The sequence below is a fragment of the Molossus molossus genome, unplaced genomic scaffold (assembly GCF_014108415.1).
Source record: "Molossus molossus isolate mMolMol1 unplaced genomic scaffold, mMolMol1.p scaffold_m16_p_14, whole genome shotgun sequence".
Classification (NCBI taxonomy): Eukaryota; Metazoa; Chordata; class Mammalia; order Chiroptera; family Molossidae; genus Molossus; species Molossus molossus.
The window spans coordinates 21,586,534-21,614,532 of NW_023425349.1; the positions used below are offsets into that span (position 1 = coordinate 21,586,534).

Consider the following 27,999-nt stretch of genomic DNA (forward strand, 5'->3'; position numbering starts at 1 on the left):
TTAACACAGACCTCTCAGGCTTGAAGCTCTGGGGAACGCATCCTGGAGCTAGGCCTTTGGTAAGCTCGGCACTGCTGTTTCAGAACCTACTCCCTTGAAGGGAAAGTCCCATTAATCCATCAACTTTGTTACTTCTATGTCTTTTCACAGAGGTTTCAAAGTGAGTATGATGAATAAATTAAATTAAATAATTTAATACATGGCCCAGCCGGTGTGGCTCAGTGGTTGAGCATCAACCCATGCACCAAGAGGTCTCCAGTTTGATTCCCAGTCAGGGCACATGCTCAGGTTGTGGGCCCGATCCCCAGTGGGGGGCATGCAGGAGGCGGCCAATCGATGTTCTCTCTCATCGATGTTTCTCTCTCTCTCTTTCTCCCTTCCTGTCTCTCTAAAACCAATAAAGAAAAAATAAAAAGTAATTTAATACATGACTATCAGGGAAAAGGAGACTTCTGGTTGGTTTAGGGAAACATACTATGACTAGGCTTCGAATTGGGTTCTGAGATACATGCCGGTAGGGCAAAAAGATGAGGTCACAGAAAATAAACAGTTCTCATTGCAGGAAGTAAAACAAAATGCCAGTTTCTCAAAAGAGACCTTTTTCCCCCCCTGGCCCTAAACTTTTAAAGCAACTTCTCACTTGAGATTTACTTCAGAGCAGTGAGTGATGGAACGATCAATATTTTCAACAAGATTCGTGCCAAATAGCTATTTATGTAGTGAGTAACCTATGATGTCAGTTCAGGGTATGCACTGAGGTTGCCTTCACTTTCGTGTTGTTATACTATTGTTTGTTTATTTATTTGGGACAAGTTGGCTCTGAACAGTCCCCTTTCCGCGTTTGAGTCAAGGCCCCTGTTCGCACAGCTTCTTAGGTGCGCGGCGGCTCATCACTTGTCACGGTGGGGCCAAAGCAGAGTTATAATCTCTAACAAGCACCAAGAATGCAGGTACAAAGCATCGCTTCTCTAGGGCAGATTTATGTTCTTTGGAAACCAGAGGAGCAGTTGGTAATGTTGGCTTTCGATTTATGAAATTTGAGAGGCCTACCCAGCAATGCTGTCCGGGGAGGAGTCCTGCAACTCTAAAACATTGTCAACAACGGACGGCGATCCCAACAGCGGCCAGTATTTGTCAGAGAGCTACCAGGTAGGCACTGAAAATATGCTGCCTTAGTCCATGTTAACACCTCTGTGCTCTAAGCGATGCTGCCCTCATTTCACCAATGAGGAAATAGACTTGCCGAGGTTAAGTAAGGCGTCCAACCTCACGTAACCAGTAAGTGGCAGAAATGGGATTAGCACCCAGGGTTATCTGATGCCAGAGTGTGCGAACGCTCCAGAGCACTGGTCTACCCAGCGTAAATGGAGAGAAAGGAAGGGCAAGAAGGGGGCCATGGAAGACGTTCTGGCCTTGGAATCAAGACACGCAGGCCCCTTGCTAACTCGAGCAAAGTGATAATAGTTCTGGTCTTAAGTGTCCTCATCTGCAAAGAAAGTGATTGAGTTATATGACTTCTAGAGCACACTCCAGATTTCATGTCGATGGCTACTCTTCTGACAGGACCAAAAATAATAAAAAGCAATAAATAAAAATTGTGGTTTTGCCATTGAACAGTATAATGCTTCGACCTCAAAGATAAAGATGGCACATGGGACAGAGAGCTGTCATTGTCCTCGCAAGTGTTCAAGGCTTTCCTTTTGCTGCACAGAAGTTCTGTTTGCCCCAGAACTAACATTGACAACTATCATTTGAGTGATTGTTTTCTGCCAAGAATTCTTATAAGAGCTTTAAGTACATTAGCTAAGTTTATCCTTCTACAACTTTTGAGGTAGAGTATTACTAACCTCCACCTTGTGTATTTTTCCACGTGGGGAAGCTGAGGCACAGAGCCTGAGTAACTCACCTGTGGCAAGTAGTGGGCCAGGACTGGAAATGACAGAGACCCCGGACAGAGCCCAGGCAGTGTTACCACGAGATTGGAGTCCATTAATCTCCCGTATATTAATTTCCCTCCGAAAATGATGTCTTGTATATTCATGAAAACTTGTATTCATTCATGGAAATGAATATACTAATTAAAATTTGAAAGTTAATTATGAAGAAATACCGTAATGCAATATTATTCAAATTCCATTTTGCCAGAGAATCTTTGCATGGATCAAAACAGTTACATTTTGACATTAAGCCCAGTAAAGGCCGGGCCTTCTGTCCTGCCCAGTACTGGCAACCATTCCTCGCGGGATGAAGTAATGCATGAGAAGGCGAAGAACATTTCCTCTTTGGTGTATGTATGTGTGTTCGCACTTGTGTATCTCATTTTATTTATTTATTTATTTATTTATTTATTTATTTATCTATTTAATCCTCACTGAAGGACACTTTTCCATTGATTTTCAGATAGAATGGGAAGGAGAGAGAGAGGGAAAGAAAGAGAGAAACATCAATGTGAGAGAGTCACACCAATTGGTTGCTTCCTGCAAAACCCCAACCCGGGTCAGGGATCGAATAGCAACTGAGGTACATGCCCTTGACCAGAATTGAACCCTCGACAATTTGGTCCACAGGCTGACGAGCTAACCACGAAGCAAAACCAGCCCGGGCTGCGCATCTCATTTTAATAACTAAAACGTGAAAATAAAAGGCTTACCTTAATTAGAATATGTGTATTTCACAAGAACTTCTCATGTCAAGTAATATAATGCAAACATTATATTAAACATTTCAATTATCTTAAACAATTTTAGACAAATTTTTGAAGCACATTTTTCTTTAAATCTGACTTTAAAGAGGGCCCGACTCTTCCTTAATTTGAACTATTATCTGCTATAATAATTATATAACTTTTTTTTTTCTTAGAGGCCTTTTACTGACAACTCTTCAATGAAAGAACCACTTTACCGTTGTTTCTTGGAAGCACTAGAGAACTGTTTTGATGAGAATGCAACATAATATCCCCGAAATCAGAGTGCTTGGGTCAAAGTCTTTTTTTAGAACATGCACCCTCTTAATCATGCAGATTTAAGTTCCCTCCTGATAACTTCCAGGGATAGTAAAGGTTTGTGCCTTTGTTTGTTTGTTTGTTTGGCTTTTTAAAATACACAACGTACTCATGACAACAAATCAAACCTGTTAGTGGCATGAAAAAATAGAATAGATACTGGGAACAGGACCACTGCAAATTTTATTAAAATTATAGTCACTGAGCGCACAGCACACGTTGGAGTTTTAAATACCTCTCTCTGTGGCATTTGTCATATTAAGAGCTGCAGCATAAACAAAGGGAAAAGCAAATCAAATGTGTAAACATTACATGATCACTTCTGTTTTTGTTTTTTAATGCAATAAGAAAATCTCTAGGAGAAAAAGGCAGTCAGAAATCTAATAGTTCTGAAATTAGTCCTGATCTCTTACAGTTATATTTATTGACATCTGCACATATGTGTGTGTGTCTATATCTAGATCTATATCTCTATATATATTTACTTATTTATATATAAATTTTATTTTGGTCTTTTGAAATTTTACTTATTGTCTTGTGTGCTACCTATGTCTGCAAAATTTCTTTTAAAAAATGCCTTTATTAGAGCTGATCAGCCCTAAGAGCACATGGTAAAGCCTTTAGACCGCCGAGCAATAGACTGAGCACTCCGGCACCCTGGCAAGTGGTGGACCCATGCTTTGAGGCCACTTAATTTTGCCAAATGGCTGGCCTTCCATCCTCACTCCCCATAATGCCTCTCCCAAGTGCTGGTGCAGGGTGGTGTTTTACCCTCAGGGAAGCCTGCGCCAACCCTCTGCCCGGAAGGGCTCTGTTCTTGTTCCTGGGCTGCTACTGGGGCTCTGAGCTTTGTACTGGTGTGAAGCCACCTCTTCCCACTGGTACTGCTGACTGAGAACCCTCCCTTGGTTCCTTTTGCCCAATGTTTGCCTTAATGGCTTGAAGTTCAAAGGGTAAACAAGGTAATAATAGAAGATGCAATCAACAGGAGCCCAATACATTCCAACATCTATCTATTTCAATTTGGACCTCAAGTATTCTACACTCAACCAGTTTCTGTATCCAAAACAGGATTCATCTGAATGTAGTAAGATCCACATTCAGCTCCAATAAATAAATAATTTCATGATAAGTCAAAGAATATAAGGGAAATATAAGAAAATTAGGTATTTGGAAATCTTTAAATGGATCTTTTCCGGTGATGAAAAAACTCGTAACAATGACCTCTCCAGGCATAAAACCAGAAAGAATTACATTATCAGATCAAAAGCATTTAATTTCTCCCTGCTGGTGTGGCTCAATGGATTGAGCGTCATCCCATGAACTGAGAGGTTCTGGTTCTATTCCCGGTCAGGGCACATGCCCGGGTTGCAGGGTTGATCCCCAGTAGGGGGCGTGCAGGAGGCAGCTGATGAATGTATCTCTCTCACATCAAGGTTTCTATCTCTCTCTCTCTCAAAAAATCAGTAAAAACATATTTTAAAAAATAAAAAAGCATTTCATTTCCATGATGTGGTATTTATGAAACACATTTTTTAAAAGGGAGAATATCCCTCTGGTCAAAAACAGAAAAGAAAATGAGAATCTTGCACTCAGAGGTTATCTAAAGCTTCTACAATGTAAGCCAGTCCTTGAAAACTCCAGCCCTGTCACTCATCATCACATTCCATTGTCATATCACCCTGCCACTGAGTGTCTGTCTTCCTGGCCTTTACAGTACTCTGGAGAAAATGGTATCAATGAAGATATATAAGAGAAACAGTATAGATCGGTCATTCCTTGGATACACACCATTCCTAACAGAGAGCATGAAGCAGCTTGAATAGACAGAAGAACTGTCTCTCGATTTAGAAGAGAATGCCTTCTATAGGACACTGGAGAGTCACTTTATCTCTGTTTTCAGTCTAACAAAACTAATATGAAACATATGAAGCACATATAAATGTTGCGGGGGAGGCTACATGGAATCATGCTACTGTGCATGGTGCTTTTATCTAATTAAAATAAATCATCTCAAGCAGAAGAAATATTTATAGTAAAATAAGAAAATCTTTATGAGCCAATATGATGGATTTACCTTTGTTTTATCATTGTATATCTATCCTCATATTTGTAGAATGCTAAGGAATGATCTTAGCTAGGGGAAGAAGCCACAAACCAGGTGTGATTGTCTTTAAGACCAATAAGACAAATCTCAATTTCAGAGATATAAAATGCTCAACAAGGAAACAAATAATTAGCCAATGGCGATTGTAAGAAACCAGTGATTCTGAGATGCATCCCAAATATGGTAAAATATTTAAAAATGAGCATCTTAGGTCTATGAAATACGTAGATCTCTCTGGCCCTCATCACTCTGCTGTTTAAACCTTCCTAAAGCCCACTGTCATGAAGATCCCTGAGACAGGGGTTAGCTTTTGCGAAGGAAGAGCCTCCACAGTTGTGAGACTGACAACTCTTTTCTGCATTCCAGGTGACTATGGAATTTGGGAAGCCACTTTCCTAGGCTTCACTTTCCTATGGGAACTTACCTTTATTTTGCTTTATGAGTCAATAGCACCCAACCAAGTACAGGAAGTGTTCACTGAGAAATCAGAACCCAAATTGAATTTGTGTTGGATCCTTCAAGCCGCTACAGAATCATGATTTCCAGGTGTCTGCCCACAAGTAAAGGAGAGTCAAATGGGGGGAGAATCCCCCAGCATTTGTGCATCTCTGAACCCGTTCACTTCCCACTCCACCAAGGCGGCTCCCTGACTTCCTGTGCAGGCCCAAGCTTCCTGTCTTTATGCATGGATTCCTTCCCTAAGGGAAGATGTGCCATGTTCTGTTCACCAGGACTTCACACGCAACCTCAGTTCCTCCGCCAAGTGTATCTAATTAACATAGGGATCCTTGCCTTTGCCCAAACGTTTCCCATCCCTGAGTTTGTTCTAGAGTAGAATAGAGCAGCAGAATTGTAAAAATAACACATCAACCCAATGAACAGAAAGGTTGATGCCACTTTATCAAAACAGGATAATGTTTGGAAAAAATCATTTTTCCAAAGCATAAATACAGGTATTCTCCCTAATGATGAAGGTTTCTTTTAAAAATTTTCAAAAGATATAGAACTATATAAAAATATGGGTAGAAGTTAACCCCCCATGTAATTCTGTAGGCAGAAATGATGACTTTTAACCACTTGGTATATATTCTCAATATATAATATATAACATATTGTTCTTAAACTACTTTTTCACTTATGAATGCATAAATATTTCCAATGAATTCATATTTCTAAAGAAATAGAACAGTACCTTGCACATGGTAAGCACTGTATAAGTACTTATTGAATAAATAATTAAAAAGCAGAAAATTACTTAGTGTTTGCAGGGTGCCTATATTATTAATTCATGTTCTTATTGCAACAGCCTAAATGGTAGGCGCTGCTTTTACCCACTTCAGAGATGAGGGCACTGAGGCTCAGGGATTGGAGACAGACCCAAGTCGCGTACATGGTGGATAATTTTAGAATCGATACATATACAGCAATATACTTTTTAACGGCTGCATGGAATTTCATCACATAGTGTGTCAGTTTCTTATTGATGCAAATTTAAATTTTGTTAAAGTTTTTGTTATTATAAACAACTTTGTGATAATTTTCAACATATACTTAAGATTATTCCTTTAGATAAACCATGAGAAGTTAAGTTCTTGAGAAAAATCTACATGCTTTTTAAAGTTTGGTTTTTATCTTAAAAAAGAAGACCTGTCCTAGGCTATCACAAAGGATAAGAACAGTTGAAAGTGCGGGCTTCTCTCCACCCTCCCTACTGCTCATTCTGATTGTGCTTTGTAAATACTCTGCCCGCTCTTTGATAAGGCAACATCACCTCTTTGTCTTTTGTATTCACTCTGATGCATCTGGGTGTGAGACTATTTGTGTATCTGCTCTTTCTTTTTACCGACTAGGACTTGGTGTGCTTCTTATACTCAAAACAACTTTTTCATTCAATGTGGCACATTGGCAGTCGTTACCCTTTTAGGTGTGGCCTGTTTTCTCTTCTCTCCTGTTCTGGAAGCTAGATCCCTAATTATTTCTTTTTTTTTTTTTTGTTACAAATGATTCTCCTTTTTTCCCCCAGTGATTCCCCCCTCCCCCTTCCCTCCCTGCCCCTTCCCCCAATTGTTGTCCATGTCCACTGTTCATGCCTACATGCATATAAATTCTGTTGTTCATCCCTCTCTCAGCTCCCCACTCCTTAGGGGATTGTCCTCAAACTGTTATGTTCATTATATTCCAGAAATCAGTGAGATCATGATCATATGAAATTTGTCTTTCTCTGTTTGGCTTGTTTCACTTAGGATGATACTTTCCAGGTCCCTCCATGTAGTCTCAAAGGATAAGAGATCTTTCTTTCTTACCGCTGCGTAGTACTCCATTGTGTATACCTAATTATTTCTTAAATCCCGTTTCACCTTTTCCATCTCCTTGCACGAATTCTAAATTTTGAAGAACTGACTTCTAATGTATGAATTGTCTCTTTATCGCTAATATGCCATTGTTTATCATTGAATTTTAATTGTAATCATGTTCCTCATTTAAATTATATTTAATTCACCCTGACCAGTTTGGCTCAGAGGTTAGAGCATTGGTCTGCGGTCTGGAGAGACCCAGGTTCGGTTCCCGCTAAAGGCATGTACCTCAGTTGCAGTTTGTCCCTGGGCCTGGGTGGGTAATGCGGGTGGCAGCTACTCGATGTGTTTCTTTCACGTCAATGTCTCTCTCTCTTCTCTCTCTCTCTCTCTCTCTCTCTCTCTCTCTTCCTTTTTCTTTCTCCTGCTCTATCTTAATAAAAAATGGAAAAATGTTCTCAGGTGAGGATTAAAAAAATGTACATTATATTTAATTCTTTATCAGCCTGCCTTTCTTCTTTCTTATGTATTTTTCTTTGGTTTAGTTTTTTGTTCCCCTTTTTGTGTCTTTAAGTAGTCTGTTTTATTATAGAGTCTCTATTATATTGTGTTGTTAACTGAATTTTCCTAGGCTTTAATCCCTTTGTGCACTGTATCAGCTTACTCTTATTCCAGGCAGGTTGTTTGCGCTGAGTGCTATAGTTTTGCATTGTGAACTCATCTTCAGTATGGCTCTATTGTGAAAATCCTATCTAACCTGGGTAAGATATGTATATATTTTTAAGAATTTTGTTGAATTTTTTAGATAGGGAGGAAAGAAGAAAGGGGTGTGTATGTGTGTGTTTGGGGGGGGGCGGGTAGGCAGGAGAGACAGAAAGAGAAACATTGATATGAGAGAGACACATTGATCAGTTGCCTCCTGTATGCGCCCTGACCAGAGTCTAACCTGCAACCTACCGCGGCCTTCCAGAGCATAGGGAAACACTCCAACCAACTGAGCCCCGCTGGCCAGGGCAAGACATTTCTTTTGACAGCTTTTTTGTTGTTGTTAATTTTTTTTGCTTGGGATCAATTTTTAAGTTAATTTCTCCAGCTTTGTATTTTCAGTCTGTGCTGGCAGTATGAATTTGATATTAAACCTACGTGAGATATAGTCCTGAGTGTTGAATAGTCATTCATAAGAAGACTCATATTTTCCGCCCTCACACCTAGAGTTCAGCTACAGACAGACAAGCCTCTGTGTTGTCTTCCTCTGCCTGTGGATGGAATATTTCTGGCCCATCTTTCATGTCTGTGATTCTCAGCTTTATGCAAGGGTCTCAGTGCTAACCTCCCCTTCACGGGGTCCCGGGACGATGCAGAACCAGCTCTGTTTTTAACTGCTCTGTTTTTAACATTCCTATTTATTCCTCACCTCTGAAGATTTACATTTTATCCTGGTGAGTTTTACAACCAACCCAGCATTTCTGGATGTCTATAGTCAGAAGATTTTCGTATTATCTTGTCTGTCAAATTGCTGGAGCTCTAAGTGTTTAATCCAAAGTTTGTGTTATTGGGTACATAAAGAGTCCATGATTCATTGCTTTGACTCTTCTCTTTTAATATTCTCAAATCCTTTGCCCTATTTTCTTTCTTTCCTGGAAAAACTCCAATGCTTGATTCTTGCCTTTGGATTTGGCCTTCTACTTTTTCTGAACGTGTACCTGGAATGCTGAGCAAAGGTAGGGGGAAAACCCTGCAACTAGGCAAAAACAACAACAGCATTCCACATTCGCATCCCATCCTCTACTAAATGTGGCCTGGGGATCCTGGTTCCCCTCATGAGTCAGCTCTCCCATTCCCCACAGCTATTTAAAACCCTCAACTCTCCTCATCCCTCTGCCCCCCTTCACAGAAGTATTTTCAGAAGATAACCTTACTTTCTACTTCCTACAGGACATAGAGACCATCAGAACAGAGTGTTCTCAAATTCTATACATCAAACGAATTAACTCATTTATACTGGAATATACCCCTTTCTCCTTTCTTCCTATTACAAGGAAGGAAGTTTCCCCTTCCTGGCTAAGTACGGTGATCGTGTAATTTATCACTGAAGCCTGGGTACATTTGAAAGTAAATGAGCGACTCTATTAATAATTATTCCAGGACAACAGGTGTAAGCCAGAACGTCCTGGGAAAACCAGGACATGTGGTCACCCTCTGGATAAAGTTCATCGCATCACTTGTCCCCTAAATACTCCCCTTTTGCCATCTCAAGCTCTGCCAAAATCCCTTGAGTCTTCCCCTCTCTCTTCTGTGTTCAAATTTTCCTTCTCTCTGGACTCCTTCTCATTAATATCTTAACATTTTTCATCTTTTAAAAAGAGAAATTTTGCAGCACAATACTACTAGATGCCATATACACCTCCGGTTACTGCTCACCTTTTTCACTCTGCTCTTTTCTCTGCTAAATTTTCTCTGCTAAAATCTTTGTCTATACCCAACCGTCTCTCTTTTTTATTTCCTATTCTTCACTATTTACAGAATTCTAGCTTCTTCCCCATTCTGACACTAATCTGGATGGTGTCACACATGATTATCTTGTTCTGTAATGGAATAGACAGTATTCAACATCACGTAATTGCTTAGACACCTCTATCTGTGCAGCCTTGAGTTCGTTATCCTCTCTGTTCCTCAGTTTCCTAAAATGACATAATGATAAATCTTTGTCACAGACTGTGGGTGCGGATTAAATAAAGTAATCCACATGAGGCATTTACGTCTTTAAATGTTAGAATCCCATTGCTCATCCTCTCAGAAAAGGGTCCAAGTTTGGCCATGCTCGAGTTAGAGTTCCACCAGTGACTCTGTGCATCACTGAACCTCGTAAGATAAGACAGAACAGTAGAATGTCTTTGCACCTCCATTCCGGAGCCCCCAGCCCCGGGACGGCAATCTCAAAAGGAAGCTCTACTTCTGTGTTGAAAGGTGTTTCTCTTATGTTTGTGATGGCACCTAGATTTAGTGAACGCACTGTACCAAATGCATGGCCTGGCATGCTTATCCTCATTAGAAGCTTGCAATGAAGAACAAAGCCCTATCTTTTCCTGGTATACTCACTTGCAATAAGAGTTGCTCAGAATCAAAGGGCATTAATGGACTTCTCCTAATTTGCTCAAACTAATTTTCAGAGTTACTGACACAATACATAGCAAATGCTCCTCTGCCCTGACTGACCGTGGCCCAGATTCATCTTCAGCCCCCACCAATGCCAACCCAGTAAGCAATTGCAGGCACTTTTGGGATTCTTCCAGTTGCTTCTCAGTTGCTTTTTCACCTGTTCTGAGTTGTTGGCTGAATTGGCCCTTCCTTTAAATAGGTCATGTCACATTATTTGTGGAAATGGCTCAACTATTTCTTTAAGTGGAAGCCAACCTTTCAGATCTTCAAGAACCAAAACAGATTTGCATAGTTTTTATGTTCTAATAGTAATAAGTATAGTGAATACCATTTAAAATGCAAATTATGGACCAGCCAGTGTGGCTCAGTGGTTGGGTGGTGACCCATGCACCAAGAGTTTGCAGGTTCAATCCCTGGAAAGGGCGCATGCCCAGATTGTGGGCCTGATCCCCAGTGGGGGGCATGCAGGAGGGGGCCAGTCGATATTTCTCTCTCACATCAATTTTTCTATCTCTTTCTCCCTTCCTCTCTCTCTCAAATCGATAAAAAAAATTATTTAAAACTAAATAATAAAAAAGAAATAAAATAAAATACGTATTATAATCCAGCAACTGTGCTAAGCACGTCACAAATTTCCATGTATATTGGCTATTTGGATAGGGACTAAGATGGAGTAGAAATAGACATGTGTGATAAAATGATCATCTCACCTTCTGTGAGAGTAACTTTAAATGATATGATCAACTCTCAATACTAGCAAGTTTAATAAAGCCCTCTAGTGTATATTAACTGTTAAAGAAATAAGCATGACCATGTAAATGTTAGGAAGAAAGAAGAGAGTATTCAGTTTTACTGATAGGCACGATCTAAAATGAAATGGCAAGGCAAGACTAAACTGTGTAATAGGTCTCCAATAATTGTGATTTTTAATAATTTGCTCTAGGCCAAAGCAAAAGCAAATCATTTCAATATCTATGAAGACAGTGACCTAAAAAGTCAGTATCATATATCATAGTACAGAAGCTCATATATTGAAGAGGAAAATCTTTATGATAGTGTATACAAGTGGATAACATTAATTCTGTATCACTTCATATCTAGTTCAAGGAAACACTGAATCCAGGCAGATATTCCATGTAAGTGTGCAACTGAGTATGTTTGCATGTTTATTTTTCATTGAAAATTAAACTGGTTGTGGCATACTGAGTTTTGTATAGCATTGATGATTTAGAAGATATTAAATTATAGCAACTAGGCTGAAAACACATCTTTTTTTACATCTGACTGCCACTGTTCTCACTAACCACATTCATTTTCACAAGGAGTTAATGGAAATTTATGAGCAGTTGACACAATCACATAATAAAAATGTTATCTCAAGTAGACGTAAATGTGGGAAATGAGATCATTAGAGCTGTAAGTGGAAGATCTCACTGGGAAATAAAAATCATCTTAAAGGAGCAAATAATAGCAAACTATATGATTGAGAAGGAAGAGATGTAGGAAAGGATACATTTCGGCTTAAGAGTCAGGATGGAATCAAAGTAAGCTACGGGGAAGCCAAAAAGTCTTCACCAATCGAACTGGAATATAATTATGCCACATATATAGTAGTCCAATCACTCTATCAGTCCGATAAGAGAAATGCAGAAAAATAGTGGTGAGTCTTCCAGTCAACACTTACTGGGTGTTTACAAAGGGCCAGACATTCTGAATACTATCAACACCCCACTGAATGTTCACAACAAGCCCACTGGACCGATGAGAAATGAGAGCCTGGGAGGGTCATTCTATGGCTTGCAGCAGGAAGAGCTTGTAAGAATGCTTGACTCGGGTTCCTCACCTAGCACAGGTGTGCTGGTAGTTTCTATTTTTAAGCAAAAGCTGATGTGATTTTAGGTCAAGAAGGATCCGATGACCAAATGGATAAATAAAACAGCCGGCCCTATCTGGATTCTGATTTCTCAGTGAAGAACTTTCATAAGCAGTGTTGATTAGTTGACTACAGAAGAACATTTTAAAAAATGAAAAAATATTCCAACAACGGGACTCCGAGAAGCAGGACCATTTTGGGTTATACATTCTGAGTATTTTATTTTTCTCTACCCTTGGTGACAGAAAACAGTTTGAAAAACATTATTAGTTTTTTTCTTTTGATAACATTTTAAAAGTCATGTCAACGTTTCACCAAAGATCAAATGTCTTCAAATTTATAAACAAGGGAGTCTTGTCCATACCAGTCAGATGTTCTAAAGTTGTGTCCTAGTGTTTTAGTGTCACAGTGAATTTAATCTGTTTTGGTCAGATTACCAGCGATTTGCAGGCAATAGATGGAACACGACCTGTTTTTCCAGTGGCATTGTTGTTCTCTTTGTAACCCTTCCTTTTGCAGTCTCGACCTTACAGGCTAACGTCTGGGACGGTGGAGGGCCCTGGACTGCCTACACCTCAGCAGAACGTGAGGCCCTCTGATAAAACTCGGGACGGGACGCCGCTCCTTACCCTCAACTTCCAGCTTCACCAGTTTGGAATACGCCGTCCCGAGGCTGTTTTTGGCCACACATCGGTAATGTCCTGCATCTTCCTTTTGCACATTATGAATCCTTAGACTCCCAGATTCAAGAACTGCAATGCGGGAATTTTCCTGCCAGGGACAGGGACATGAATTTGTAAAGGCCCACGGCTCTCTCAAGGACACATCTGCCACATTTCATCAAGTTATTGCCATCCCTGTTGTCATCACGAACATCATCTGAACATTTCTATTTGGCACTTATCATTCGTAAGGTATGGTATTAAATGAGATAGTACACGATTACCTAAATTAATTCAAATAATAATTCCGTACGATTTGTTTATTGTTATGTTCTTTCATCACATAAGAACACCAAGGCCTATTTGATTTCCTAAAAGTGACATCCGAGTCTGTTTGGTTCAAAGCATTGCTTTGTGCTATCATATTTACTGCACACCCTGTGTGGAAGCCTTAGGGGAATGTATGTCCTTCAGAAAGATGGAAAACTTGACAGATAATGCACAAATTGGTTTTTGAAGTTAAAACGTTACATTTATCTTCTCTTCTTGGACTCTAAATTCAGTAACGTACATAGAGCCACCCCTTGTTTTTGTTGTCGGAAATGCATCAGTACTTGTCACAAAAGGAAAGCCCGAGAAGTATATAGATTACCACAAAATATTTAACATTTTGTTTTACTTTACATTGAAAAAAACGAATTGATTTTATACTGTATTTCAATTATTTGACAATCGATATGTATCACTCGTGGACTGTTCTATTATGTAGCTATAAGATACAACGGCAGTCTGGAGGAAGCGTGTGGATGGTAACTTTTGCCTGCTCTGTATGGTTGGGGTATTTGTCCAGGTATTTGCTCCTTCACCAGACTTGAGTCTCCACCCTGTAGCTTCACTCCGGAGTGTTCTCATTTCTTTCCTTCCAAACCTCATTCCTGTCTCCTCCCAGAAACTGTTTGTCAGGTCTAAGGCTTGGGTTTTACTTCTATCTTTTTTATTCCCTGAGTCTCTAACATTCAGTGTTGAAAAATAAATGTTCAACCAACCAACCAACCAACCAACCAACCAACCAACAAGAAAGCCTCCAGCTTTGCTTTTGCTTTGTCTCCTTTTTTCTCCCTAATACGACTGGTTCCCACCTCCTTTTCCCCCCTAGCCAGCCCCAGCTGGAATGCCTTAAAATCTGCATATATAGGAACAGAAATATTTAGGTTTGGTTAAAATGTTGTATGTAGAAAAAAGTCTTATAATCAAAGTCCGTAAGCATGTAACTGAGTTTGCATTGGATTGTTGTATTTGAAAATATGTTGTATATACATGTTTTAACATAATAATCACTTACCCTGAGAGTGCTGTCTCCCTTAATCCAGGACACGGATGGTTTGGGGTTGCCCATTGTAGTACAGGGTAGAACTGCCTTTAATCCTTCTATTATTTTTACATTTATGGGAGGACGAGTTATTTTAGGTTCTAAAGGGAAATAAAAATTCAAAATTAACAAGGCAATATAACTTTATTAAACTTAGAGTGTCTAACTTTCTACTTAATTCTAAAAATCCATTTAAAAAATATTTTTAGGCATATTAGATTATAAAATTCTCCAAGTGTTAGAGCAGTTTTTTAGTAGATAACAAACAGAAGTAATTTCTAAAACTTTAGGTTATCTCTTTTTTTATTAATAACTGGAAAAACACAAATTTGTGAAACATTAGAAGCCTGAAGTTATACTATTTCTTCACTTTAAAAGATAATTAATAAAAAGTTGATTAAAATAAGCTGTCACTATAACAATTCAACATTATCTAATTCACAGGAACAGATATGAAAATATTAGAAAAAACATTTTAAGCATATATATATATATAAAGTTTTTTTTTCTTTATTGGTTTTAGAGAGGGAGGAAGGGAGAAGGAGAAAGAGAAACATTGATGAGAGAGAACATCGACTGGCCGCCTCCTGCATTCCCCCCACTAGGGGGATTGGGGCCACAACCTGGACACATGCCCTGACCAGAAATTGAACCAGTGACCTCTTGGTGCAGGGGTCGACGTTCAACCACTGAGCCACACTGGCTGGGCTAAGCTTATATTTTTTTATATAATTCTGAGTTATGACCTACTTTCCCTTTAGTTTCTAGCTTCATTTGACTATTAATTTTGACGGCTAAAAAATAATTAGGTACATTTATCATCTAGAAACTAAATCAAATGTTATTATATTAGTAATCAGAGAAATTCTGTTATACAATCTATGGTTACCTATTCTGCAAAGCATACTTGGATACTTTATCCTTTTATAAAACACTCTTAATTCTTTAAGAAGAAATAGTTTATTTCAGCTAAGTTTTACTCTCCAAGTTTTCAGAGAACAAAGTTATTATATCAAATACATAAAATAATTGACAAGTTCAGGACACCAGTTATTTTACTACTTGAAACATTCATAAAATAATGAAAACTAAATTTATTTCCTTAGTAACCTTACATTACAGATACAAAACAGAGGACTGAGAAATAGATACATTTTATTTCTTTTGGGTCATGTGCCATAATCAGTTTGTTTCTTTGACAGGGAGAGCATGAAATAAAGACTTTTTTTCTTCTATTTTAATTGTGTGTTTGCATGTATGTGTTGGGGGGATTGGTTTGGTGGTTATTTGCAAGAACTGTATGGTCTATTGATTTTTAAGCTCGGTATTCATTGCCGTTCAGAGCTGAGATGGTCTTGCATTGTGGCAATAACACAAGACAGCCTTTAGAACATGATAAAGAAAGTATAACTTTGTCACTTTGCCTGCTATTTAGAGGGAAGCATACAGTCCTCCTGATCAGCAGCAGCGAGTGCTTACTTTTAGATAATGTCCAGGTACCTCATTTGTGAGCTAGGTGGCCCTATAATTGTGGGGTTAGCTTAGCTTAGGAGTTGATTTTCCTGTGATATAGTCAAAGAGAGTGTTGTCCATTTCTTCCACTGGGTTCCCTGAACCAATCCCTAGGGCAAATCTGAGTCACAGATAATGTCTTAGGCATAAAACCTTTGTTTAAAGCAAATAAATCCCATCTTGACAGGCAAATGATCTGTGGGGTGAGAGGTGAGGAGAACCCTTGTGGGAAATTGAATATAAAGTAAACTAAGAATGAATTGAGTATTACTGAGGAGTCATGGATTCCCCACTCTAAGGGAACATAATTCAGGCGGAGCCATGAGCACTGATGAATCAGAACGTGTCACCTCGTTGAGGCAGGACGTGTGAGGAGGTTAGGAGAGGGAACCCAGGTGGAGCCCTTAGGGTCGTTGGAGTAGCGATGGGAGCAGGGATCCTGGGGTGGAAGGAGGTTCTCTCGGAGGTAGCTCTTTACCAAGCAGCGTGAAAACACTGCCAAATTTTAACAATTGGGATAGTCACACCAGTGTATGCTCTCACGCACAGGTGAGCTTTCCTAAGAAGACGGAGAAAAGAAGAGATGAGAAGAGGAGAGGATTGAGGGTAGAACCAGTATAAAGAGCATACAGTGCCAGAGAGATTATGAGAAACAGTGAGAGAAAGGGAGCACTACAGAGGAGCAAAATACTGGAATGTGCTTTGTCGTCCAAATAGTGCCTTTGATTATTTGGCAAATGAGAACATCCCAGCTTCCTTACTTGATTTTCCTGCTTGGAGTATATCCCTACCCACTTACTCACAGAACCCCCAAATCAGCTTCCCCCCAATGTGCCCCTAGCCCCACCAGATACCTTTTTAATTATAAGTGTGATCAAACTTAAAAGATTAATAGGCATTTGAGAGAAACCATGAACGCAAGAGAAAAGAACCAAAATAAAATCAGAACTTGTCCTGAAGAAAACAGAACTAAAGCAGGAAAAAGAAGTGTTTTAGTAACATCCTTACAGAGACTTGAGTTTATATTGCATCATGTAACGTGCAGAGTTGCTACCAAAAAGGGGGAGCACTTAGAGAAGAAGTAAATCTTAGAAATTAAAAATACGCATTTTTAAGATCAAAGTAATCAATGTATGAGCAAAACAGCAGAATGGCCATGTTAAAGACCAAATTCATGATATGAAAGGAAAAGTTAAATCTTCAAGAAGGTAGAATATCAAGATAGATATGTAGAAAATATAAGGAGAAAATGGAATCAAGAAAAACTGAAAAAGGACATTTGATATTTATTAATTAAGAGTTTAAGAATGAGATAGAATGAAGAAGAAGAGAAATGAAAAAAATATATACCCCACTTTGAAAAAAAAAACCAAAAAACCCACGTTTGGCTTTAGATCAAAAAGGCCCACCTAAAACTAAGTAGGGATGATAAAAGTAGCACACACCTAACATATACTTGTGAATATGAGAAATTCTAGAAATAAAGAGAAAAATCCTAAATTTTTAAAGAAAGATAAACATCAGATTTATCTGTAAAGAAATATGAAAAAGGTTTCTCATCTATGAGAATGTCATATGAAAATGAATAATTGTCTACAAAAACTAAGGAAAAAGCCTTTCATTCTGTACCTAAATTATTATCTAAGGACAAAATAAAGACTTTTAGCCATGCAAAGATTTAGAACATGCATCTCACATGCTCACACTGAAAAGAAGCAACTAGTGATTTCCTCTAACAAAACAAATACAACAAAATAGAAAGATAAAAGGGGGAAAAAATGATGAAAATAAAAAACAATAACAAAAAGGTCTCTGGTGGAACTGGATTGTACTAATTTTTTTTTTGATCCTCATCCAAGGACATTTTTTTGCATTTATCTTCAGATAGAGCGAGAGGGAGAGAGGGAGAAAGAGAGAGAGAGAAACATCAATGTGAGAGAGACACATCAAGTGGTCACCACCCGCACAACCCCAATCAGGGCTGGGGACAAACTGCAACTTGCAACCAAGGTGCGTGCCCTTAGCGGGAACTGAACCTGGGACTCTCTGGTCTGTGGGCCGACGCTCTAACTGCTGAGCCAAACCAGCCAGGGCAATTGTACTGATTTCTATGGTGCCAATATGCTTGTTTGTGTGATTCCCTCCCTGCCCCAATAGGTAGCATGGTGTCAGACAGGAGAAAATAAAGGTTACATTATTATAAGGTTAACAGTTTATAAGCAACAGCACAGGTCATGAGATTTGAGGATTCTGGTAAGGGAGAGTTTGATGACACAATACCAGGTTGCAGACACAACTCAGTAGAGGAGGACTGAGTTCCTACTGGGGGTCATTGAGGGGGAACAGAGAGGAGTGAAGGGCAGGAGAACATGACCGTGTTGGTGATGATGTAGAGTGGGCCTAAGGGAGTGAGAGCGTTGAGCTGTGCTCTTAGCTGAGAAAGACATGGGGTTTGTGCCTTCTGGGAGGCACATCTGGGAAAGTGCTTCCCTCATCAAGCAAAGCAGGAAATAGAAGTGTTCGTGTTCAGGGTGTGACACACCAGAGTCAAAGATTTTAACTACAGTTCGTTTCCTGGGGGCGAGGGGGCATCGATTGAGTAGGCTGATAAAGAGTGAAGGCAAACACCACCGGACAGGTGGCGCTCAAGGAGTTGTATGGAGGTTCCATTTCATGACTGTTCAAACCCCTAGGATGACAGCAACTGCAGGGGTGGAGAGAAAGAGGGTAAGTCCAGAATCCAAGCCTGATAAACATGGGGAGGGCCTAGAAGTGAGTAGACGCCCTGATGGGTGGAGTTGGGCAGAGGCGTGGGTCCCCGAGGGAGGAAGGATGTCGCACAGGGATACACACTGAGGGCTTGAAGGAAGGCGGAGAGATTAGCCCTGAATACTTGCCAGCCTTGTGGACATGAAGCGGGAAAAATAAACAGCTTCCATGTAAGCAGAAAAGTCACTCACATGTGAAAAATCGCTCAAGGATAGCACACTTGAAATACAGCAAAAGGGCAGAAGAAATGTTTGTTAGAGACCGGAGATAGAAAAGGGAGAGGTCTGTGTTTGGTTGTAACGGGCCCTCCCAGAGGCGCGGAGTGAAACATTGAGGGGGTCCCCGGTGACAGGCTGTGCCTTGGATGTGACCGAGCCCGGCTTCGGAACCCCCAGGGTGCGGGGGCTCCGTCCATGCCTGCCCCAGAATGACCGAGCCGGGGACTGTCTCACTCACTCATCTTCACTTGCAGGGCCCCGCAGCTCTCGGCGGCTCCCCCCACGCCGTTGTCGGCCAGGCAGCAGTAGATGCCATCGTCGCTGTCCTCCACGCTCAGGATGGTGAGCAGCTGCCCGTTCTCCCGGATGCTGTACCGGGTGTCGAAGAGCCTGCAGGTCACAGGGGGGAACGCCGGTTAGGGCCTCACCTGTGACTGCGGCCCTGGTGAACTGAGCCCAAGGACGCCTTGTCAGCGAGCGAGTGGAGGAAGGGTAAGAGGCGAGTTGAGTGAATTCTGAATAATCAGATAATCTTATTTAGTAATAGACAGCTAACATTATCTTCTAACCTCTGCTAGGCTCCAATAATCAAAGCACTGTTGAGTCCTTGAAAAATGCTCTCCAAAGGGGATGTTTACTGGTAAGATAAAACATAACGTTTACTATATTCAGGAAAGTATACTATTACCAAGATAAAGAGTCCTCTTCTTATGACTACTGGCAAATAGATAATGAACACACATATGTCTAACGAGCAGAAGGGGTTAAATATTTATAGAAGTAAATGAACTGCGTATTTATTCGTTCAATAAACCAATATTTGGTGACTCCAACCACGAGCCAGGCATAGTTCTAGTTCTCTGGGATACACAAGGAAGCACATAGCCCCGGCTTCCCTGTCAATGAAATCACTGTTTTGCTTTGAGCAATTCCCTTGACCTCACTGAAGTTCCAGATCTTATGTTTATAAAATGAGGACATTTGCATCTTACATGTTATAGAAGGTGAACTTTCATTCCGTCAAGAGCTGCGGCTGCATTGATGTCGACATAAATCGCAAGGCAGCGTGGACACTCTTACCAGAAAAAGGCAGGAAGGATACTTACTTAATGAGAATTTTATTTCTCGTCCAGGAAATTTCAGGCTGGGGGTAGGATTCCACTGCACACATGAAAGTGGCCACTTCTTCCACTAAGGCGTCCACCGTCTCCAGGGGCGTGGTGATGACAGGAGCTGACGGGAGGGGGAGAGCAGGGGCTGTTTACTACCCTCTGTAAGCAGTCACAGGCCACCGCGGACCTGAAGGAGAATGGCATTTTCGCATAGCACACATTTGCCTAAAGGAAGGAAAATTCTATGTAGAGAATTTTGTTTCTCCTTCCAAACTGGGCCTTTGAGAATCAAAGAAGAAGGCTCTTAGAAGAGTAGGACTTAGCATTTATTATATATGAGCAGGGAGCGATCCAGGTTCTGTAAAGCTCAAAGATCTATAACTCGGGTGCCCTCTTTAAGAAATAATATGTCAAATTAGGGGTATAGAATGCCTATGGCCACCCCAGCACTAGTCCACTTGAACAGAAGTATGACTGAAGGGAAGTCAGAGTGGGAAGAGATAGCAATCTTAACAGATTGTTTAAAAACAGTTATCTCTGCATTTTATAAAAATATATGTGTATATAAACACATTACTAGAGTCTACTCCTCAGAGAGGCTCTGGCAAGTAAGAGACTTTGAAGTTTAAGCATCATCAGATTTATAGAGAATTCACATCTGCGTATGAGTAGATTAGAAAAAGACTCCATAATAAATGCATAACCCACATTTAAAAATGGGCAAAGGATCTTAACAGACATTTTCCCAAAGACTGCATACAAATGGACAACAGCGACATGAGAAGATACTCAGCATCATTAGCTGTTAAAGAAATGCAGATCAAACCACAATAAGGTGTCACTTTACACCCTCTAGAATGGCTATCCTCAAAAAGAAAAAAAAAACAACAAATTTTGATGAGGCCGTGGGAAAATTAAAATATCTGTGCATTGCTGGTGGGAATGTAAAATGGTGTGACCCTGTGAGAAACAGTATGGTTGTTCCTCAAAACATTAAGTGTATAATTATTACATGATCCAGTAATTCCACTTCTGGGTAGAGACCTAGAAGAATTGAAAGCAGGGACTCAAACAGATTTTTGTACACCCATTATACACAATAACCAAAAGATGGAAGCAACCCACATGTCTGCCAACAAATTAACAGATTAAAAATATGTAGTTTATCCATACAATGAGATACTATTTGAAAATAAAAATAAATGAGGTATACTACATGTTACAACATAGACAGACCTTGGAAACAAGCTAAGTGAAAAAAGCCAGTCACAAAGAAAGCTTTTTTTTTGTTTTTTTCATTTATTGATTTTATTTTTTTTTATTTTATTTTATTTTTTTTTTTCTGATCTTGCTACTTTTCAGTGCATTTTTCTTTTTTTTTCCCACATCTTTATTGTTGGATGTAAAATGTATTATAGATGTTCCACAGTTTTCCCCCATTGACCCCCTCCTCCCCACTCCCACCCCCCTCCCACCTTTTCCCATACTATTGTCCGTGTCCATTGGTTATGCATATAAGTTCTTTGGTTTATTTCTTCCCACCCCCCCAACCCCTTTCCCTTTGAGGTTTGTCAGTCTAGCAATGAATTTGTGCTTCTTAATCCCTTCACCTTTTTCATCCATTCCCCCAACCCCTTTCCCAACTGGCAACCAACAAAATATTCTCTGTATCTATGAGAATGTTCCTGTTCTTCCTGTTCATTTTGTTTGTAGATTCCATTGTTGATAGATATGTATTCATTGCCATTTTGTTTGTTCCTACATTTTATCTTTTTCTTTAAAAAGACCCTTCATCATTTCATATAATAACGGTTTGGTAGTGATGAACTCCTTTAACTTTTTCTTGTCTGGGAAAGTTTTTATATGTCCATCGATTCTAAATGACAGCTTTGCAGGATAGAGTAATTTTGGTTGTAGGTTCTTGGTTTTCATCACTCTGAATATTTCTTGCCACTCCCTTCTGGCCTGCAAAGTTTCTTTTGAGAAATCAGCTGACAGCCTAATGGGAACTCCCTTGTAGGTAACTAGCTGCCTTTCTCTTGCTGCTTTTAGGATTCTCTCTTTGTCTTGAACCTTTTGCATTTTGATGATGATGTGTCTTGGTGTGGGCCTCTTGGGGTTCATCTTGTTTGGGACTCTCTGTGCTTCCTGGACTTGTATGTCTGTTTCCTTCACCAAGTTAGGAAAGTTTTCTGCCATTATTGTTTCAAACAGGTTTTCGATTTCTTGTTCTCTCTCTTCTCCTTCCGGCACCCCCAAGATGCGAATGTTGGCACGCTTGAAGTTGTCCCAGAGGCTCCTTACACTATCCTCATTTTTTTGGATTCTTTTTTCTTTTTGCTGTTCTGCTTGGGCGTTTTTTGCTTCCTTATATTCCAAATCGATGGTTTGCTCCTTGGATTTACGTACTCTATTATTGAAGCTATGTAAATTATTCTTTATTTCAGTTAAAGCCTCCTTCGTTTCTAACTGTGCAGCGATCGTTTCTGACTGGTACTTTTTTATGCTCTTGAGGCCCTCACTGAGTTCATTGAGCATCCTTATAAGCAGTATTTTGAACTCAGCATCTGTTAGGTTGCTTATCTCCATTTCGCTTAGTTCTTTTCTTGGGGTTTTGTTCTGTTCTGTCATTTGGGACCTGCTTCTTTGTCTCCTCATTTTGCTGCCTCCCTGTGTTTGTTTCTGTGTATTACTTAATGAGAGGTATGGGGCTCGCTGAGACCCGATGCTGCTCGTTTGAAAGAATTTAGGAAAAACCTGAAGCAGGATCCAAGACAGGTCTATCCTATGGTTAAGCAAGTAGCAACAGCTTGGGTGGGCCTGAAAGTTGGGTGGGGCGGGGCCTCAGGGAGTCAGCAGGGCGGGGCTACCAGTGTGAGCCAGGTTGCTGGAGTCCCAGATACGGCGACTGTCTGCCGCCCCAGGGAAGGGCTCACCAAAGGAACAAAGGCCTCTGACAGCACGTTTGTCCCCGAGAAAGCCCCCTCTCCAGCCCTCGCTCCAGTGCCAAACAGCTCAGTTCCTCCCTGTATTTCTCTGGTGCCCCTGGAGCTGCCTCCCCTCCGAGCTTAGAGGGAGAGAGTCCGATAAGTCCGTGCGCGGGCCCTTTAGGGAGCTGCCTGTGGCTCCAGCCAGGTCAGCTTCCCTGAGCCTCAGTTTCTGCTGGTTTTTCCAGCCAGAAGTTATGGGGACTTCTCTTCCTGGCACTGGAAACCTGAGCGGGGCACCTGGTGTGGGACGGGGACCCCTCAGTCCTCAGGAAGGACCTTCCCAGCCTCGGGAGCCTCCTGATTTTTATCCGCCACACTTGGGTGTGGGACCAGCCCGTCGCGCCGCCGCCGTGCCGCTGCCGCCGCCCCTCGCGCCGCCGCCCCTCCTACCAGTCTGGATGTATCTGCCTTTTTTTTTTAATTCCGTAGTTGTAGGACTTCCATTCAGCTTGATTTCAAGCGGTTTTGGATGATGGTTGTTCTGTAGTTTTGTTGTAACTTGGATGTGGTTGTGGGAGAACGCGATACTGCGTTTCCCTACGTCGCCATCTTGACCGGAAGTCTCTCATTTATTGATTTTAGAGAGAGGGAGAGAGAAACATTGATGAGAGAGAACATCGATTGGCTGCCTCCTGCATGCCCCCCACGGGGGATTGGGCCCACAAACTGGGCATGTGCCCTGACCAAGAATCAAACCGGTGACCTCTTGGTGCATGGGTCAATGCTCAGCCTCTGAACCACACCGGCTGGGCTAAGACATCATCTTGTACAATTCTATTTCTATGAAATGTCCAGACTAGACAAATCTATAGAGACAGAACATATATTAGTGATGGCCTAGGATTGAGGGGGAGGATGGAGGGATTGGGTGGTAAATAACTAGAAGCAAGAAGATGTGTCTTGTCTCCATCAAAAATTTACTAGACTTAATAAATGAATTTGGCAAAGTAGCAGGATACAAAATGAACATCAAGAAATTGATGGCATTCTTATACACCAATGATAAACTCACAGAAAGAGAAACTAAGAGAACAGTCTCATTTACCATTGTGGCAAAAAAAATTAAGATACCTAGGAATAACCTTAACCAACGAAATAGAGGACCTACACACAGAAAACTACAGGTCATTGAAAAAAGAAATAGAGGAAGATATAAAAAAGTGGAAGCACATACCCTGTTCATGGATTGGAAGAATTAACATCATTAAAATGTCCATACTACCCAAAGCAATCTATAGATTCAATGCAATCCCCATCAAAATACCAACAACATACTTCACAGAACTAGAACAAATACTTCAAAAGTTCATATAGAACCAAAAAAGACCTCGAATAGCCACAGCAATCTTGAAAAAGAAGAACAAAGTAGGAGGGATCACAATACCAGATTTCAGGTTATACTACATACAAAGCCACTGTAATCAAAACAGCCTGGTACTGGCACAAGAACAGGCATATACCAGTGGAACAGAACAGAGAACCCAGAAATGGACCCAAGGCAATATGTTCGATTAATATTTGACAAAGGTGGCAAGAACATACAGTGGAGTAAAAACTGCCTCTTTAATAAATGGTGTTGGGAAAATTGGATAGCTACATGCAAAAAAATGAAACTAGACCATCGACTTACTCCCTACACAAGAATAAACTCAAAATGGATAAAAGACTTAAATGTGACTCATGAATCCATATCTATATCAAACTCAAAGCTTCTGCACAGCAAAAGATACAATCATCAAAATGTAAAGGCTACCCACTGTATGGGAGAGCATCATTGCCAATGATATATCAGATAAGGGGTTAATTTCCAATATATATAGAGTGCTCATACAACTCAACAAAAGGAAGACAAAGAACCCAATTAAAAAATGGACGGAGGAACTAAATAGACTCCTCTCCAAACAGGACATACAAATGGCTAAGAGACTATATGAAGAAATGCTCAACATCACTAATCATCAGAGAGATGCAAATTAAAACAACAATGAGGTATCACCTCACACCTGTCAGAGTGGCCGCCATCAACAAATCATCAAACAAGTGTTGGCGAGGGTGTGGAGAAAAGGCGACTCTAGTACACTGCTGGTGGGAATGCAGACTGGTGCAGCCATTATGGAAAACAATATGGTGTTACCTCAGAAAGTTAAAAATTGAACTTCCATTTGACCCAGTGATCCCACTTCTAGGAATATACCCTAAGAAGCCTGAAACACCAATCAGAAAGAATATATGTACCCCCATGTTTCTAGTAGCACTATTTACAATAGCCAAGATCTGGAAACAGCCCAACTGTCCATCAGTAGACAAATGGATAAAAAAGCAGTGGTACATATACACAATGGAGTACTATGCAGCTATAAGAAAGAAAGATCTCTTATCTTTTGAGACAATATGGAGGGACCTGGAAAGTGTCATCCTAAGCGAAACAAGCCAAACAGAGAAAGACAAGTATCATATGATCTCACTTATTTGTGGAATATAATGAACATAACAGTCTGAGGAATGGGGTAGTCCCAGAGATGTGGAAGTGGGGTACAGACTGACAATCCCCAGGAGAGGGGGTGGTGGGGGAGAGATAAACCACAGAGCTTATATGCATGTGTGCATGAACAAACATGTATGCGTGGACAACAAAGCTGGGGACAGGGTGGGGACGGATGGGGAGGGGGGAATCTGTGGGGGAAAAGGAGAAACATCTGTAACAAAAATAAATTAATTAATTAAATTAAAAAAAAAAAAAGAATAGGAAGATGTGTCTTGTAAGGACCCACAATCTAAATGACAACAAAGGATAGATACATAAAACGATCAGCTATACTAATCAGTTATGTGTACAACCCTGATGCAGTTATTAATAGTGCCCCTTTTGCTCCCAGGGTATCTGAGTTTGGACAATAAATTATATGGTCATTTTTGTTGACACACAAGGTGCCTATGAAAGCCAAGTAAACAGTGTGAACAATATTTTAGATGTGGGCTGGTGGTAACAACCTGATGAAACACCAAGAACTGGCACGTTGCCTATAAAAGATGCACCTACTATCTAAAGAACCTTATTGTTTCAGTAAACGCCAAGGGACACTCATTGGCTGAGAGTGAAGGAAAATTGGAAAATGGCAGTTGGAAGTGTTTCGCTTATCTCCTATCTCCCTTGTTAATGTTATTCTTTTCTTAAAATCCTGCTTAAGCACATCTCCTCCTCGTTTTCCTGATTTGTTAGAGCCAAATGCCCTTTTCTTTCACCTTAGTTCATTCTGTATATGTCACTCTTATAGGACTTGTCACACAGACCCCATTAAAATGATCCATGTATGTCCTTGTCCCACACTCTGTTACAATAGCCTGAGCTTTAGGTCAGGAACCGTGTCTAGACCTCTCTCTATCCCCAGCTTTTACTGATGTATTATTTAAATAAACTGAACTATATTTCTGAGGTCTGTATAAAAGGTGTATATTGTTTTAAAGGTTGAAAGAGAGTGGCTGAAATAAGACAGAATTATTAGGTAAAATGATATATATGGGTATCAAGGGCATGCTTTTCCAATTTTCCAGAAATAGCCATTAAGATGAACAGAATGCAGTACAAAGAAACAAAGAAATGAAAGGACTTTAGAACAGTTAAGAGACAGAAAATATAGATTGACAGGCACTTCTCATGGAAGTTTCAGGAAAACAGAACAGAGGGAATGGCCTAGAAGCAGTTTGTAAAGGGAGGCATAACTGATCACTTTTCAAAACGGAGGGAAAAAATCACGCCTATTCAGATGTAAAGTTACACCGAGTGTCAAGACAGATAAAGAAAAATTAATCCCTAGATATGTTGGATTAAATTTATTAAAAAATGAAAAATAGAAAGTCTTAAATCCTACTGGGAAGAAAAGATCAATTATTTTAATAGAAATGCCAATTAGGCTGACGGGAGATTATTCAGCAACGATTGATATCAAATAAAGGACTAATACCTTTAAAATAATGAGATAACATAACAATAGCCTGTAATTCTATAGCCAGTTTAGATAATAATTTAAAATGAAGACAAAATAAAGACACAAATACTGAAATTGTTTACACTCACATACCTTCTCTGAAACAGTTGGTGAAGTATATAAACTCTGTAAGAAATAACTTGTACCCAAAAGAAAGGGATGAGAGCCCTGGCCAGTTTGGTTCAGCGGTTGGAGCGTAGGCCTGCGGTCCTGAGAGACCCGGGTTCGGTTCCCGCTAAGGGCATGTACCTCGGTTGCAGTTTGTCCCCGGCCCTGGTTGGTTGTGCGGGTGGCAGCCACTCGATGTGTCCCTTTCACATTGATGTTTCTCTCTCTCCCTCCCACTCTACCTGAACAAAAAATGGAAACAAAAAATGGAAAAATATCCTCGGTAAAATATGATTGCGATTTTAATTCACTATGGAATATTTTAAAAACGAATCACTAATTTTTTGTGTTTAAAAAGGAATGAAGCTAAAATTATAGATGAACGATTATGAGAGGAAAGTTCAGGGGAGAAGTTCGGTGGATAGCTAAAACACGCAAGCTCTGTACCACGCACAGGAAGATGACAGAAGTCCTGAATAACCATAAACGTGGGGAGAAAAATGTATGGTTCAGTGCATGTGTTAAAATGTATTATGTTTTGTTTGTTTATATTTCACAAGTAAGTGAAATCATATGGTATCCGTATCTAAAAAATAAAAGAAATGAAGAAACAAACTCGTAGACACGGAGAAGGTACTGATGGAAGCCACGTGGGAGGTTGGGGGATGGGCACCGTGGTGGAAGGGATGCAGAAGCACCGATTACCGGTTATGAAAATAGTCACAGGGGTGTAAAGTACAGCACAGGGAATATAGTACAAAAATTATTAATGCTCATCACTAAAAGAATAGATTAAAAACCAAACTTCCAAAGCAGCAGGAGGAAAGGAGGGACTTTAA

The 27,999-nt window shown here is 40.2% G+C and overlaps 1 protein-coding gene across 6 annotated transcripts in view; it reads right to left on the reverse strand.

The window, feature by feature from the left end:
* MUSK (muscle associated receptor tyrosine kinase) overlaps nucleotides 1-27,999 on the reverse strand; it is a 99,361-nt gene that overhangs the window by 62,970 nt on the left and 8,392 nt on the right. For all 6 annotated transcript variants that reach the window (XM_036260752.1, XM_036260749.1, XM_036260751.1 and 3 more), the window contains exons 2-5: nucleotides 20,071-20,197; nucleotides 19,203-19,354; nucleotides 14,439-14,566; nucleotides 13,064-13,205 (exon numbers count right to left, since the gene is read on the reverse strand). In XM_036260752.1, coding sequence (XP_036116645.1) covers nucleotides 13,064-13,205; nucleotides 14,439-14,566; nucleotides 19,203-19,354; nucleotides 20,071-20,197 — 549 coding nt within the window. The remainder of the gene's footprint in view (nucleotides 1-13,063; nucleotides 13,206-14,438; nucleotides 14,567-19,202; nucleotides 19,355-20,070; nucleotides 20,198-27,999) is intronic.